This window comes from Anolis sagrei, chromosome 1 (assembly GCF_037176765.1).
Source record: "Anolis sagrei isolate rAnoSag1 chromosome 1, rAnoSag1.mat, whole genome shotgun sequence".
NCBI lineage: Eukaryota > Metazoa > Chordata > Lepidosauria > Squamata > Dactyloidae > Anolis > Anolis sagrei.
Genome location: NC_090021.1, coordinates 59,992,145 through 60,005,540, shown reverse-complemented (window position 1 = coordinate 60,005,540; position 13,396 = coordinate 59,992,145). Strand labels below are relative to the sequence as shown.

General features: G+C 37.1%; 1 protein-coding gene across 3 annotated transcripts in view; it reads right to left on the bottom strand.

Annotated features, from left to right (window-relative positions):
- Positions 1-13,396, bottom strand: part of PCNX2 (pecanex 2) — a 124,928-nt gene that overhangs the window by 27,378 nt on the left and 84,154 nt on the right. For all 3 annotated transcript variants that reach the window (XM_067465206.1, XM_067465214.1, XM_067465223.1), the window contains exons 24-26: positions 8,251-8,309; positions 5,783-5,995; positions 526-779 (exon numbers count right to left, since the gene is read on the bottom strand). In XM_067465206.1, coding sequence (XP_067321307.1) covers positions 526-779; positions 5,783-5,995; positions 8,251-8,309 — 526 coding nt within the window. The remainder of the gene's footprint in view (positions 1-525; positions 780-5,782; positions 5,996-8,250; positions 8,310-13,396) is intronic.

Sequence of the window (13,396 nt, the reverse complement as noted above, 5' to 3'; positions counted from 1 at the left end):
ACCTAAAACATGGCCATATAGCCCGAAAAAACCCACAAGAACTGAATACATACCTAGTTCCCCAAGCCACTCCTCATAAGGCTTGGCTTCCAAACCTTTGGTTCTATGCAAAAATCATTGAAATATTATCTTCCGGCTATGTGCATATGGGGTATATGAAGCACAAATGGGTTTCATTTATTATACCTGTGTGTCTACTCTGTGGGTAAGATGGAATTCCTTTGTGTGAGCTAAACCATCACAGTGTCACATGATATGGGAGAGGCAGAATATATCCAGAAAATTGTAAGTTTCATGTGAGCACTTTGTTCTTCTATTTACAACAGGTTCTCATCTCATCTGATTTATCTCATACAAACATACATTATATCGGGTTGCTGGGACAGCATAAACTTATTGAGCTTTTTTGTACAGTGTTGTATCAGCACTGAGATTCGGGATGTCAAACTAACCTGACAGCCAGTCCATCAAACAACAAATCGAGCTGTTAGATATCCTTTTTTTAGAAGACAGATAATGTGTTACCTTTATGTAATATCTGATGAGAATTCTTCGCAGGTCAAAGACTTGGAGCATTGTTGCAGCATTGTTGTCAATAATACTATAGCCTTCCAGGATATACTGAGTCCGCATTATTTCCCAGGTCAACCATCTAAGGTTAAAAGCTGCATTGCATGACAGCAAGTGAGGTACGTGTCCAGGTTTGCAGCAGCAGCAACCTTCATTGTCTTCATCTCCTTCTGTTATAGCTTCCACTTCCCGTTGCTGGCAGTATGTACCTTGGTAGGTTTGGGTTTTAAAAAAGCATAAACACAGAAACCGTTAGTTGAGAGAAGAATACAAACAAGCTGTTTTTCAATGATTGTAGGGGAGTCTTTGAATACTTTATAAATTGCAATTAAAAGAGATATAGACACAATTTTGTTCATGCAAGAACCTTATTTTTACAAAAAATAAACCCAGAGGAGGTGGAATGCCTTTACCAACCAGACTCCCCTTTCCAAGATCTGAATGTACACAAAAGTCAAAGAAGTTCTAGAAGAAGCATTGCGATTGTATACTTCAGGTAGAAAGAAGTCTGGGTGATAAATAGATTTCCATTTTCAAAGGCAAGCCTGGTGCCATTGATGCCATTTTGGATACATATATCACGTCCTACCATGTATGATCAGAGTTGAGTGCATATGAAGAAAATGGATTAATATCAGGCTGGCTCATTTCTTTTATGTCAGGGAAAAAGTTTATGTATTTGGTCCTCCTGCAAAAGGAGAAGTTTCCTCAGACCTGAACTTAAAGGTAATAAGGTGATGGGTCTTGTATTGTCTAAAGTTAACATGAACTTAAAAGCCAAGCTTGATTACAGCTGTAACTCAGTAATGTTTGAGAGCTACATGTTCCCTAGCCTTTGAACTGACAATTGCTTTTATTGGATTAGCTTGCTAGAAAAGTCACAAAAGGAAGCTGTTTTAGTCCCAAACAAATGAAGTCTTATTTGCATGTGTGTATGTGTACTGTATCCATTTCTGACTTATGGCAGTCCTAAGGAGACACGATCACAGAGTTTTCTTGGCAAGATTTGTTCAGAGGAGGTTTGTTTTTGCCCTCCTCTCATGTCTTATATATCAAAATTCAATGATGCTTGCTGCCCTACATTCATAAATAGTAATGGGTTGAAAAATATTCATTTTGGCAAATAAAAATGAGAACAGGATCTATTTTTTTATTTAAAAAAAACTGCTGACTGAAAGAAATGCCTTTAAAATAGAAGTATGCTCAGCTGCTGACATGCACAGAGACAAAATAAGTTTCTGGAACTTATAGGTGCCATTCTATGATCTGCTTATGAAGTCCTAGAAATGCCAAGAGAGGTGTGAACTCATGTAATAAAATAGCATTTTTATTTGTATTTTTTCACTTTCATACGGGTCCTCCCCAACGAATATGGAGGACTAACTCTAGTCAAATATTAATGCATGTATCTTCTTTAGCTGCACACAAAGCAGTCAAGAAGTTAATCCCAACAATATGCCATTAATATACTAGATTAATATATCGTTAAAATGAGGTTATGAAGACTACAAAGTAGCAGTAGTAACAAATTTATTTTTTAAGAAATATTTTCCTCATTTATCTATTTTTAAAAAAATCTTTGTTCCTGACTGAAGGGGCCATGGTAGAACAGCATGTTAAACCACTAGCTGCAGGAAAAGCTGCTAACTGGAGGGTTAGCAGATCAAAGCCATAAGCTGGGATGAGTTTCCAGCTATCAGCCCTAACTTCTGGCAACCTAGTAGTTTGAAATCATGAAATGCGTGTAGATCACTAGGTATCACTTCAGCAAAAAGATAAAAGGGCATTCCATGCAGACATGCCAGAAAAAAAGATCAGAGATGTCTCAGATAGCAGGCTCCTTAGCATGGAAAAATGGAACAAGAGCGCCTCCTCCAAGCCAGAGCTGAGCATTGCCTCCAGACACTGGAGATGAAGAAAAAGGGGAAGGCCTTTACCTAATCTGTGCATTGTATGTCATTGCTCATTGTGCAAAAGACACTGAATGTTTTCTTTATATGTGTACTGTAATCTGCTCTGAGTCCTTCCGGGGAGATAAAGCGGAATATAAATAAAGTGTATCATCATCCTCATCCTTGTCATCATCATATGAAAATAACAGCAACCCATTTCCCACTGCACACTTGATTCTCCCATTGAACTAAATGTGCCAACTGCAAATTTTGAGTAATGTATACATCAATTCCTGACTCAGGATTGAACCTACCGGGGGAGGAAAAATGAGAGCATTGTCCCCCATACAAATTCTGTCTCCTCCTTCAAAATTTCATACAGCCCCCAATTTTTTACCATTGCAGCAATTTTAAGCTTCTGTTCATCATGTAGAAATTCAGTTTAGACATAGGAAGAAAGGAGATAGGCAAAGTTCCCAAGGGAACTCAAACAGCAAATATTTGTCCTGGTACATTTCTTCAGCAATGTGTCCTCTCAATTGAGGTAGAGTCTAGAAAGCAGCAGTTCTTTTTAAATTTAAATTTGGAGTCATACTTTGGGGACTAACTCAGCATGTATTATATACATCAGTACCAAAATATATCTTCTTGAATCTCCTTGAAGTGAAACCACTGAGCTTCATGCTGTTTTCTTCCTAACCAATTAAAGTTGACTGCTCCTACCCTCAAACTTCTCTTCCACCAAGCAAATAATTGGAAGCATCCTGTTATGTGCCCCTGTTTCACTGTGTCTAGTTTTTCTTCTACTGGAATGCCCCAGAAAGAAAACATATACAGAAAACAAACAGAGTCATGGTGAGCAATAGTAATATGTCAGCTGCACAAAGAATTGTATGTGCTTTCAAAGGGGTATTATTTTTTATTCAAACCATTCTCCTAGATAGCAAATTTATACACACCAATTTCTCCTAAAGGTACTTTGTCAGAGGCATCTTCAAATGTTTTGGATACTTTTTCTGAACTTGGGAAGACTTAGGATAGGGTGACTCAGACTAGGGTGAAATGATCTAAACACACTGAGAATTCTCTCTAGGCTTCTTTGAAGATCATCCTAGAAGTAAATGAGTAATTAACTGACATGGCAAACTGACTCTTCCTTTCCACTGAATAAGTATTCAGATATATGACTATCATATCCCATTTCTGAAGAATACTAAAATCTGAATCTCAACTTGATCACCAGTTTTTCAGATCAAAGGGTCTAGATTCTGGATGGGACTAGATAATTACAACTCTGATTATTTATTATTTTTAGACACGAATTCTACAAATTTAACATGTTCTCATATCACAAATTGGTAAAATATTAAATTGTGGTGCAGCTGGCTGACCAAAAGGTCATGAGTTCGAAGCCAGCCCGGGCTGGAGTGGGTGTCCAGCCATTGTGTAGCCCGTTGTTGACCTTTGCAACCCGAAAGACAGTTGCATCTGTCAAGTAGGAAAATAAGGTACCACCTTGTGTGGGAGGCTAAATTTAACTAATTTATGAGGCCATAAAGAAAAAAGACTCCGGGGAATGTGGAATGCGGAAGAACTTCATCGGTGTCGTTGATGGACGATGAAAAGCAGCAGCTCCCCTGGCGGCCAGAAAAAAGTTAAATAGCCTCGGTGTATTTGTCTATTAAATGTTGTTTGTCAAACTGGCATTGAATGTTTGCCATATATGTGTTTACTGTAATCCGCCCTGAGTCCCCTGCGGGGTGAGAAGGGCGGAATATAAGAACTGCAAATAAATAAATAAATAAATAAATAAATATTGTTTTTTAAAAAAACAACAGATGTTCAATAATCAGATATTCAATCATGAACTGCAGGGGTATTTGATATCTTTTATTATGAAGGAACAACACAAATAAAAGAAAAGAGCGTGATCTCCATTAATCAAGCAGCCTTGTAGTTTCAGGACTTGAACCTGCTTTCTTCCCAGTTAAACTTCTAGAAATCCTATCATCCTTTTTAGTGGAAAGGGAAGGGGGGATGTGTACAGCTAAACAACTCCAATACATTCACCTCAAAAACACAACTAAAGTTTCTTGGCGATGACAGAAGGATTCAGACTCAGATAATTGGATACACCAAGTTATACATGATATACTGGGTCAGGATTACAAAACCTGCAGCATCTGCAAGTTTAGTTTCCCCAGTGTGGCCAACATAGAATATCTCACATTTTGAAAAGTATAATGTACTTAAGTCAGATACTGAATGTCTAAGGCAACAATCGTATTCATAAAATGACTTGCTTCTAAGAAGTAGGCATAGAATAGGATTGCAGCTTTCTTTCATAGTGCTCCATTTTATCTCATGTTTGCACATTCAATGGGATGAAATATTACAGTCTTTTTTTGTGGCATGCAAGATTTAATTTAGTGAAAAGGAGTTTTTTTATCTTTGCCACATCCTTTATCATTATGGGGAGAAGCCCCCAACAATAAGGTACTGCCAGCATTTTATGATCCAAGCTTTCTGTGCCCAAAACATTTGGAATAAGGTTAAAAACAGCAAGCTGTGTGGGCATGTGTGATTAGTACCTCCCACCAGCAAACCCAATTACAACACACACTCAGTGTTGGGATGATAAAAGGCCACAACTTTTTATTGCTTACAAAAGAGAATCAGGGTTAGCTGCCGTGCATGGGTCCTTCATCCGGGATCGGCCAACCCGCTGCTGACCGATACCGCTTAACCCCACTGGGGGGTACTGCTGTTACTAACTGGCACAATACTGGGACACCATTACCGTTGTACCCCTGTTAAACCATTGGATGCTCTCCCCCTCTAATAGGGGGAGAATAAGCAAGCCAGATCCAGGACCCAGGATGCATGCCTGCAAGTTGTGACAAAGGAACAAAGCTAAATAAAAACCATAAAATAGGAAAAACACCTCTAAAGGGTGAGTAGGATGGGACACTAGAAGACGCGCTGCCCGGCATGGCCTTGGCAAGCCTTAAGAAGGCTGCCTGAAGTTCAGTGGGTGAGCAGCCCTGGCCAATCATGGGGTGAACCAAGGCTGCCCCTGATTGGCTGGCCACCTGGCCGGTGGGAACTTTCCCACTGCCGATGGGGCTTCTGGGAAGGAGAAGCCCCCTGTTGGTGTAATGGCGGGTAGGAGGACGCCCACCACTGCAACATCTCCACCTGATAAGTTGGGCAGAGCATATAGCCAAGTTTGACTGCCACTCGGACTGGCAATGGACATGTAGCAAATCAATATTCTGCTCTTTTTCTGAATGGGTGTACTGAGTTGTTTCAGTGCTTACCTCGAAATTCCAGCCCCCTCAGTTGGAAAGTGACAAGACCATTTCCTATTTCAATCAGGTGAACAAAGGCATTCAAATAATCTGATGTCAAAATAAAACAATCTCCAGAGTTGTAGTTCCCCCAGCGTCCAAGAATCAAATCTCCACAAAGAGACTCCTGCAGAGATCTTGTGAGATGCTCATAGAAGATGGAGTTGAGATTATCATCATTTCCTAAAATCACAGCAACACAGTGACTGTAAAAGAAACAACTAAAAACAAACCACTAAGACTCATATTTTCTAACTGTTACTCAGTGATGAAAGCTCCTCTATAAATGCTATTTATTTATTTATTTAATTTATATCTCACTTTTCCAAAGAGGCTTACTCTGTAAGTTAAAACAAAATAAGCAATCTGTGGTAACAAACTTTGAAAAACATCAATTCAGTTAAAGCATTAGATAAAACAGTAAAAAATCATTTCAAAATGTTACATATTTTGAAAATGTTACACACCTGTTGCACATTCTTCTATCCTAATTGGTGAAAGGCTACAGAGCTGTTTAAATAAGGTTTTCTTTCTTGCTAGAGAAAAAAAAACCCAAGAGGGAGTTACCCATGCCTCCTTTGTACAGGAGTCTAGGGGCAGCCACTAAGAAGGCTTTTTCCTGTGCTCTCAGTCTGCAGGGCTAGTAGGATGCAGAGAAAGTCCACCCTCAACATTTGTAAGGTTTGGGCATGCCAATATAAGGATATACTGGTTTTCAGAGAGTCCTGGCCTTAGCTATGCTCGAAAAACCCTTCTGGAAGAACAACTCTTCACCAAATGCAACCTAGTTCATTTATCATATGTATCAGGGGCAACACATGAGCTATTTCTTTGATCTGAAACAGCAATGTACACACAAATAACTCAAAAGATCAGCTTAATTTGATTGAACTGGATGGATATATATGGCAGAAATGTGGAGGACATGTAAACATCAGGTGCATTACAAATTCAGAGGAGGGAGAAAGGGATAACTTTGATTGTCAATTGTTTTTTTAAATCCTTTGTTATAGTTGTTTTTGATTTATGGAGATCCAAAGGAATGGTTTTATCAAAATGATTTGCTCTACTGCCTTCCTCTGAGGGTGAATGTGTGATTTGTCCAAGATCACCCAATGGGTTTCCATGGCTGAGCTGAGATTCAAACCCTGGTCTTCTGGAGACCTAGTCCAACACTCAAATGATGTTGAGCAGGGATTTGCACCCTGGCCTCCAGGAACCTTAACCCAATACTCAAACCTTGGTCTCCAAAGACAGAAACACTCTCAAGAGAATGGTTTGCTGGCTCTCTGGAAACTATGCAACTATCTGCAAATACAATTGCATTGATGCAAACCCCAGGTTATATCATTTTATTCTTTTAATAACTTAGCTTGTTTCTTAGTTGAAGCAGAATTTTGGAAGCTATCTTCTCTACTCCATGTCCAGCTCTCTATCTGCTACTCTACATTTAGAACAATCAATCTTTTCAGAACGGTGAAGCCTAATTTGCACACCTAAGCATTGATGGTGTGCAGACATTGTGCTAAAGGCAAATTCAAATAAGAACCCAAGTATGATTAATGAAATGAAACAAACCTTTCCACATGTGCCAAAATAGTGTCACACAGTCTGACTAACAGTGCCAGAGAATTTGAATTATCTTGCCTAGGACTCAGATTCACATGATGCTACAAGACATCTTAGAACTAGCAATGAGACTTGACTTTTATCTACTGGAAATTATGGAAGACCAAATGGAGAAGTACAGAAGACTTACATAATTATAGCAGCAAAACTTTTATATGCTCAAAGATTGGTTGATGAAACAATGTGATTTAGCTGAGCTGGAAAAATTAACTATTATCATAGAATCATAGAATCAAAAAGTTGGAAGAGACCTCATGGGCCATCCAGTACTAATATGAATAAGGAAAAATCTGTATCAAACTTCAAGATAGATTTAATTATTGTCTTTTTGACAGTTCATTGACTGGTGATACCAATATTAGGTTTTGAGAATTAGCACAGATATTTTTATTGTTGATATTAATTAAGGACTTTACAGAGAAAGTTTATAGTTTTTGAAAGTTATAACAACTAGCAACAGCAACAAGTTTAGGAGGCCCCATAGCATCATCAGAATGTGTACTGTTCCAGCAGAAAGGATAATGAAAGGAGAAATATTAAAGTTTTGTATCTGCATGATAGGTGCACAAACACGAGTGCAATATGGGAAATATATTATCAGGATAATAATGGCTGTTATAAAGGCCGTTTCTCCTGCTCCTTTGCAAACAGCAAATCAACATAACAAGGTGTTTGCTGGTTGTGTGAACTTTTCTTCAACAGTATCAATGCTATTTTTTTTCCTATTGATACATCTTTATATCCCTCCCACTATGCTCAGTATTGTAAATAATTAATCAAAAATATGTGTAAAAAATCCTGTTCCATACCTGCATCCTTTTCTATTTGAAGTACCAATCGTGTATTGGAATGGTCCACCCGTTTTGTGCTGGAAAGGAAGCAGATCCCTACAGATTATTCCTATTAAGTGTTTTTAGTCAATGTTAATTCTGTTACTATTTCATACCAGTAATGTTATTTAATGCTTGATCTGAATTCATTTGGCCACCCAAAATTCTAGTATGCAGTATTTCATGTGCATACAAGCCACATTCTTTGTGCATCAAGAACAGTAAAGAGCATCTGATCTCATTGTATAAAGTGTCCTCTGTATCACGATTGACAGAAAACAGACCCTACCATTTAAAAAAGATCTTGTTTCCAGCACTCTTTCTGTCGGTTTAGACCTCACGTGACTCAAGTGGTTTCAAAGCTGCTGTGAGGTGACAGTCATGTTCAGGATATTAACTCTCATCTCTATGGCATGTCTTATATCCAGCCATTCTGTCCCTGTACTCTTCTCAGTTTTGTCTCTCAACTTTTCATTTTCCCTTAGAATTACTGTATATAATCATGTATAAGTCTAGAAACATTAATCAAAAATCAACTCCAAAATCCTGTGTTGATTTATCCATGCAATGGGTTAATGCAACTATTATACTTAATGAAACCATCCTTTTCTCTGAGTGGAATGGAAAAAGGCAAAAACTTAGACTGTCCTGGGAGAATGTAAAAGAAACACTCATCCTCTTTACTACCTCTGGAGTGGTGCAGACCCACCACCAAGACTCTACCCTTGAAAGACAATGAAATTCAGCCATGAGTGACTGCACTTGATGGTGACATAGATTAATCTGTGTATCAGGTAAACACACACAATTGAAGTGGACCAAGAAAGTTTTAAAGTAGCATAAGACAAAATTTAGAACTTTTTGTCTGCCAAACTTTTAAGCATTGTGGCTCCTTTATACATCTGGCATGGCTATTGTCAAATAAAATTAGGGAGAAAAGTGGAGATATTTGTGTAAGAGACAGTCACAACAACTGTCACAACAACATTTTTAAAACCCCCCTCAATTATGGCAGCTGAATTGCTGTAAGTTGTTAAAAAGAACAAGAACCTGTGCAGTATTAAAATTCTAATATCCTGTGTTTCAGACTCAGCTGCACATTCACCCCTGGGCATTCAGCTGTCAGCCAGGATATCTTTTAAAAATGAGCTTCTGAGACTCCAGGGCAATGTGGGCTTTTCTCTAGTGGCTTCTTATTTTAAGTTTTGTTCTTGCCATTCAGTCAGGATGATAATTAGCTCAGTAATTGAATTTCTTCCTGAGTGGCATTACTCCACAGAAATTAAATGCAGGTTCTTTGGAGCTTGCCCAGAGGAGCATGTGAAAATTGTGAGCATCTTCAGCAGGGAATTAATTCTGGGAGACTCTGCCAAAATGTCAAAATGACTTCACTACTTCCTAATTTGGTTTGGTTTTTATTTCACGGGAAAGCAGTCAGAAAGGTCCAACATGCAAGCAAGTCCCATTATCTTGTACACATCACCATGTTCTTTTTTGGTGATGAGATACCTTTTATTGTTTTGTTATCCAAAATATAATTCCTTTTTGCTAATTATTATAAGTGCTACCTTGTCTAGAAGACATAATGAAATCCAGTCTTTCTGGAAGAAAATTCAACTGTTTGCTAATGTTAATAGAAATCTTCCCTAATGTGCACTGTGCTGATATGATGGTTCAATTGTGTTTATGTGGTAAGAAAAAAAGGCACTGTGCATTATCTTAAATGTATTTAATACTAGATGTTCCTTTATATAATTTAGGTCTATTCACGTCTCATTTATCTGTTTTTTAAAAAAGTATCTCATTCAAAACTTTGTGGAGGGTTAGAGCAATTTCATTCCCTAATCTAGTGCTTTATAATAGATTGCACTGAAGCCATCTGATCCTGGCGCCTTATCTAATTTCAAACCATTTGTGTATTGTTATTGGGTTGTTTAACAACTCTTGGTCCTCCTCAAAGATGGTTGGGAGATTTTGCTTTTGCAGATATTCTTGAATTTTGTTCTTGTGAGGTTTCTCTTTTTTGTAAAGTTTTTGATAGCATTTTTTGAAATGTTTGTTTTATCTTTTCTTCCTTTATTTCTTATTCATTTGTTTTTAACATATTAATATTTTTCTTTTGCATCTATCTTCTTAATCTATTTGCCAACCATTTCCCTAGTTTGTTTGGATGTTCAAAATATATTTGCTTTGCAAATGTTAGGGCATTTTCCATTTGCAACATTAACATTGAAGCTTGTTGGCAAAGTTGTTTCAGCATTTGGAGTTTTGCATTTGTTAAATATTTTATTAATTGTCTGTCTCTTTCTTTAATCTCCTCCTGTAATTCATTCATTGTTGCTGTCTTTTCTTTCTGCGCATTGAATTTAGCTGGATCAATTTTTCTCTCATGTAGGCTTTACTTGTGTCTCATAAAATTATTAGAGATGTTTCTGGATAGGTATTTATTTGGAAGATTTTTTTAATCTCTTTCTTACATTTATTAATATTTTCTTGATTTTCCAATAGATCTTCATTAATTCTCCACATAAATTGTTTTTTTAGAGATTGCAATTTCTATTGTTGGACAGTGGCCTGGATTTGGGCCTTTAAATAAGATTTACTAAATTCTTAGTGATCCAAATCATATCAATTCTTGAGTATGACTTATGTCTATCAGAGAAGAAGATATGGTCCTTTACTTCTGGATATTCTTAGAGAAATTCAAAACATCTGTTTACTGATTATCCTTTCTTGCTTAACTAAATGAACTTTGAATGCAGCCAGTTACCATTGCATTTCTGTGAAACTGTTCTCTTTGAAATTGAAATGTCTTTATTACCATTTAATAATGCTCTTTTTAACTTTTAATAAACAAGGTATATGGAGAGCCACTGTACAATGTACATATTGTAAAATGCTGGTGAGAGTAGAAGAAATAGGAGAGCTACAGATCAGTGACAAAACGTTATCAAAGAGATTATAAGGTGAGAACCCATATTTTACATCAGGCTATCCTAAAGTTGACCATTTTCAAATGTGTTGAAATATTATCTTCTAGGATAGAACTATCAAGTAGATTTTGTAATTCACCCAGAAGAAAAAAAATCCAGCCAACTATAAAATGAACAAAAGAACCCTTCAAAAGCTGCAGATGTAAAAAAAAAATGCCTGTTGGATCAAGGGTGACAACCTCCATGCTGTTCTTTGTGAAACTCATGGTATATCCTGGAAACTAATGCCTGAAGTGATGAGTTAATTAATGATAACCAATTAAATTGTGTTGGTGTTGATTAGTGTTGGCAATAATAAATTGTCTTCCCAATTTTTAATGGTTAACATCATCACATTAATTTTCAAATTTAACATCCCAAGAACTGGAGAGTCTTTAGACCCCTTTACTGTAAAACATTTTTATTATCAACACTTTATGTCACCCATGACCATGGCCAGCTGTGTATAGCGTTTGGAATTCCATAACTTGTAGAGACACACAGTCTTTACATTGCCACATAGCTAATGGCTACCATGCCATCTTTCTTTCCTGAATTACTGAATGGAGGTGGCACCATTGTAACATTTGTCTTGCTATTACATGATAAGTTTTAAATATGCAGGAGTATTGGGGGTGGGGGGAAAATACATGCCATCTTCATAGAAAATCCAGGGCTTCATATCCTCATCTCCCAAATGGTATTTTCTAGATCAGAATTACAGCAAGCATGCCTGCAACATGCTTGAACAGCTGGAGACCTGTTATAGTGCTTCTCAATATAGCAAGAAAGCTTGGGAACGTAACACATAGAAAACTGGCAGTTTAATCCTAACCTCTTTAGATACACTCAACTGATTTAGTTACACTATGCAGAAATTCACCAGAGACCCCCAAAGCAAACACAAGCTGTGCCATTTCCCAAAATAGAAAATGTGACAGATGCTTTGTAAATAAAAGAACAGAAACAGGAGAAAGAGATGGCAAAGGGACTTGCAAAAGAAAAGGCAAGATTCCTGGAGGCAACTCTTTAACCAAAATATATCATACGTACATCATAGAATTTATGCAGTGGGCTTTTCTATATGATTGCAAAAAAATTGAGGGGAAAGTCAATGCACTGCATTGCTGCAGTACATTGACTTTTCTCTTCCGATTTTGATTATGAGTATTACTGCAATTGTTTTAAAAATGCATTTGAAACTTTCAGGTACCAATAGATGAAGCTAAACGCACAGTCATTTCCTTTTCATTTTCCTATTACCAGAATGCAATAACTTGAGCAGCTGTAAAAATAAGGGGCGGGGGGCACTCCCCTCCATCTGGGAAAGAAACACATGCTAACATGGTTGTCTTTGTTTCAAGATTCATGCGGTTGTAAGGGAACAAAAAAGTGTACAGAGTTTAGTTTACACAGAAGACACAAACTAAGGGGTAAAACAGATGGAACAGTTCAGTAGATCATAATTAGACTTTTCTTTTCTGTCCTACCAGCATATAATGTCATGGATTTATACTGTAAATGTTTACAACAGACATCTGCTTTCCTTTCCTTTTTTTCACATGTACTCCTTTATCTTTCTTCTTTATCAGTTAATTTTAGACTGCAAGTCTGCAGGCATGGAATCATCTTTTAAAAAATTTATTGCAAAGAGCTTAGTCATGTTTTGTGTTCTATAAATAAAATATGATGCTGGTGCTTATACCAGGCAAATAGAAGCAATATTGGTGGAATATGATGGAGATTGGCAGCCCAATTTAAGCTGCTTAAATCTGATTAAGCAACAGGAATAGAAAGAAGTGAAGTGACATGTTTCTGGACAGTCAAATTCGGCTGTCATTTTGTGTGCCTCAATGTTAAATGTTCTATTTTTCTTGGAAAGGTGAGGTCACGGAGACCTAGCTAAACCAGGCCAAATGAAGTTGGAACACTTATTGCTGGAAACCTCTATTGACATGCACATTGACATGTACTCTTTAATTCAGTTATAGTATGAGGACTACATAGTGGATTAATGGTCCTGCCTTTCCATATTTTTACATATTCCATGAGTATATTACAAAAACATGTCTATAAGAATAAAAAATTATTATTATTGTGGTGTGGAGATGGTACCTCACACCAATTAGATTAAATCAAATTAACAAGAAATA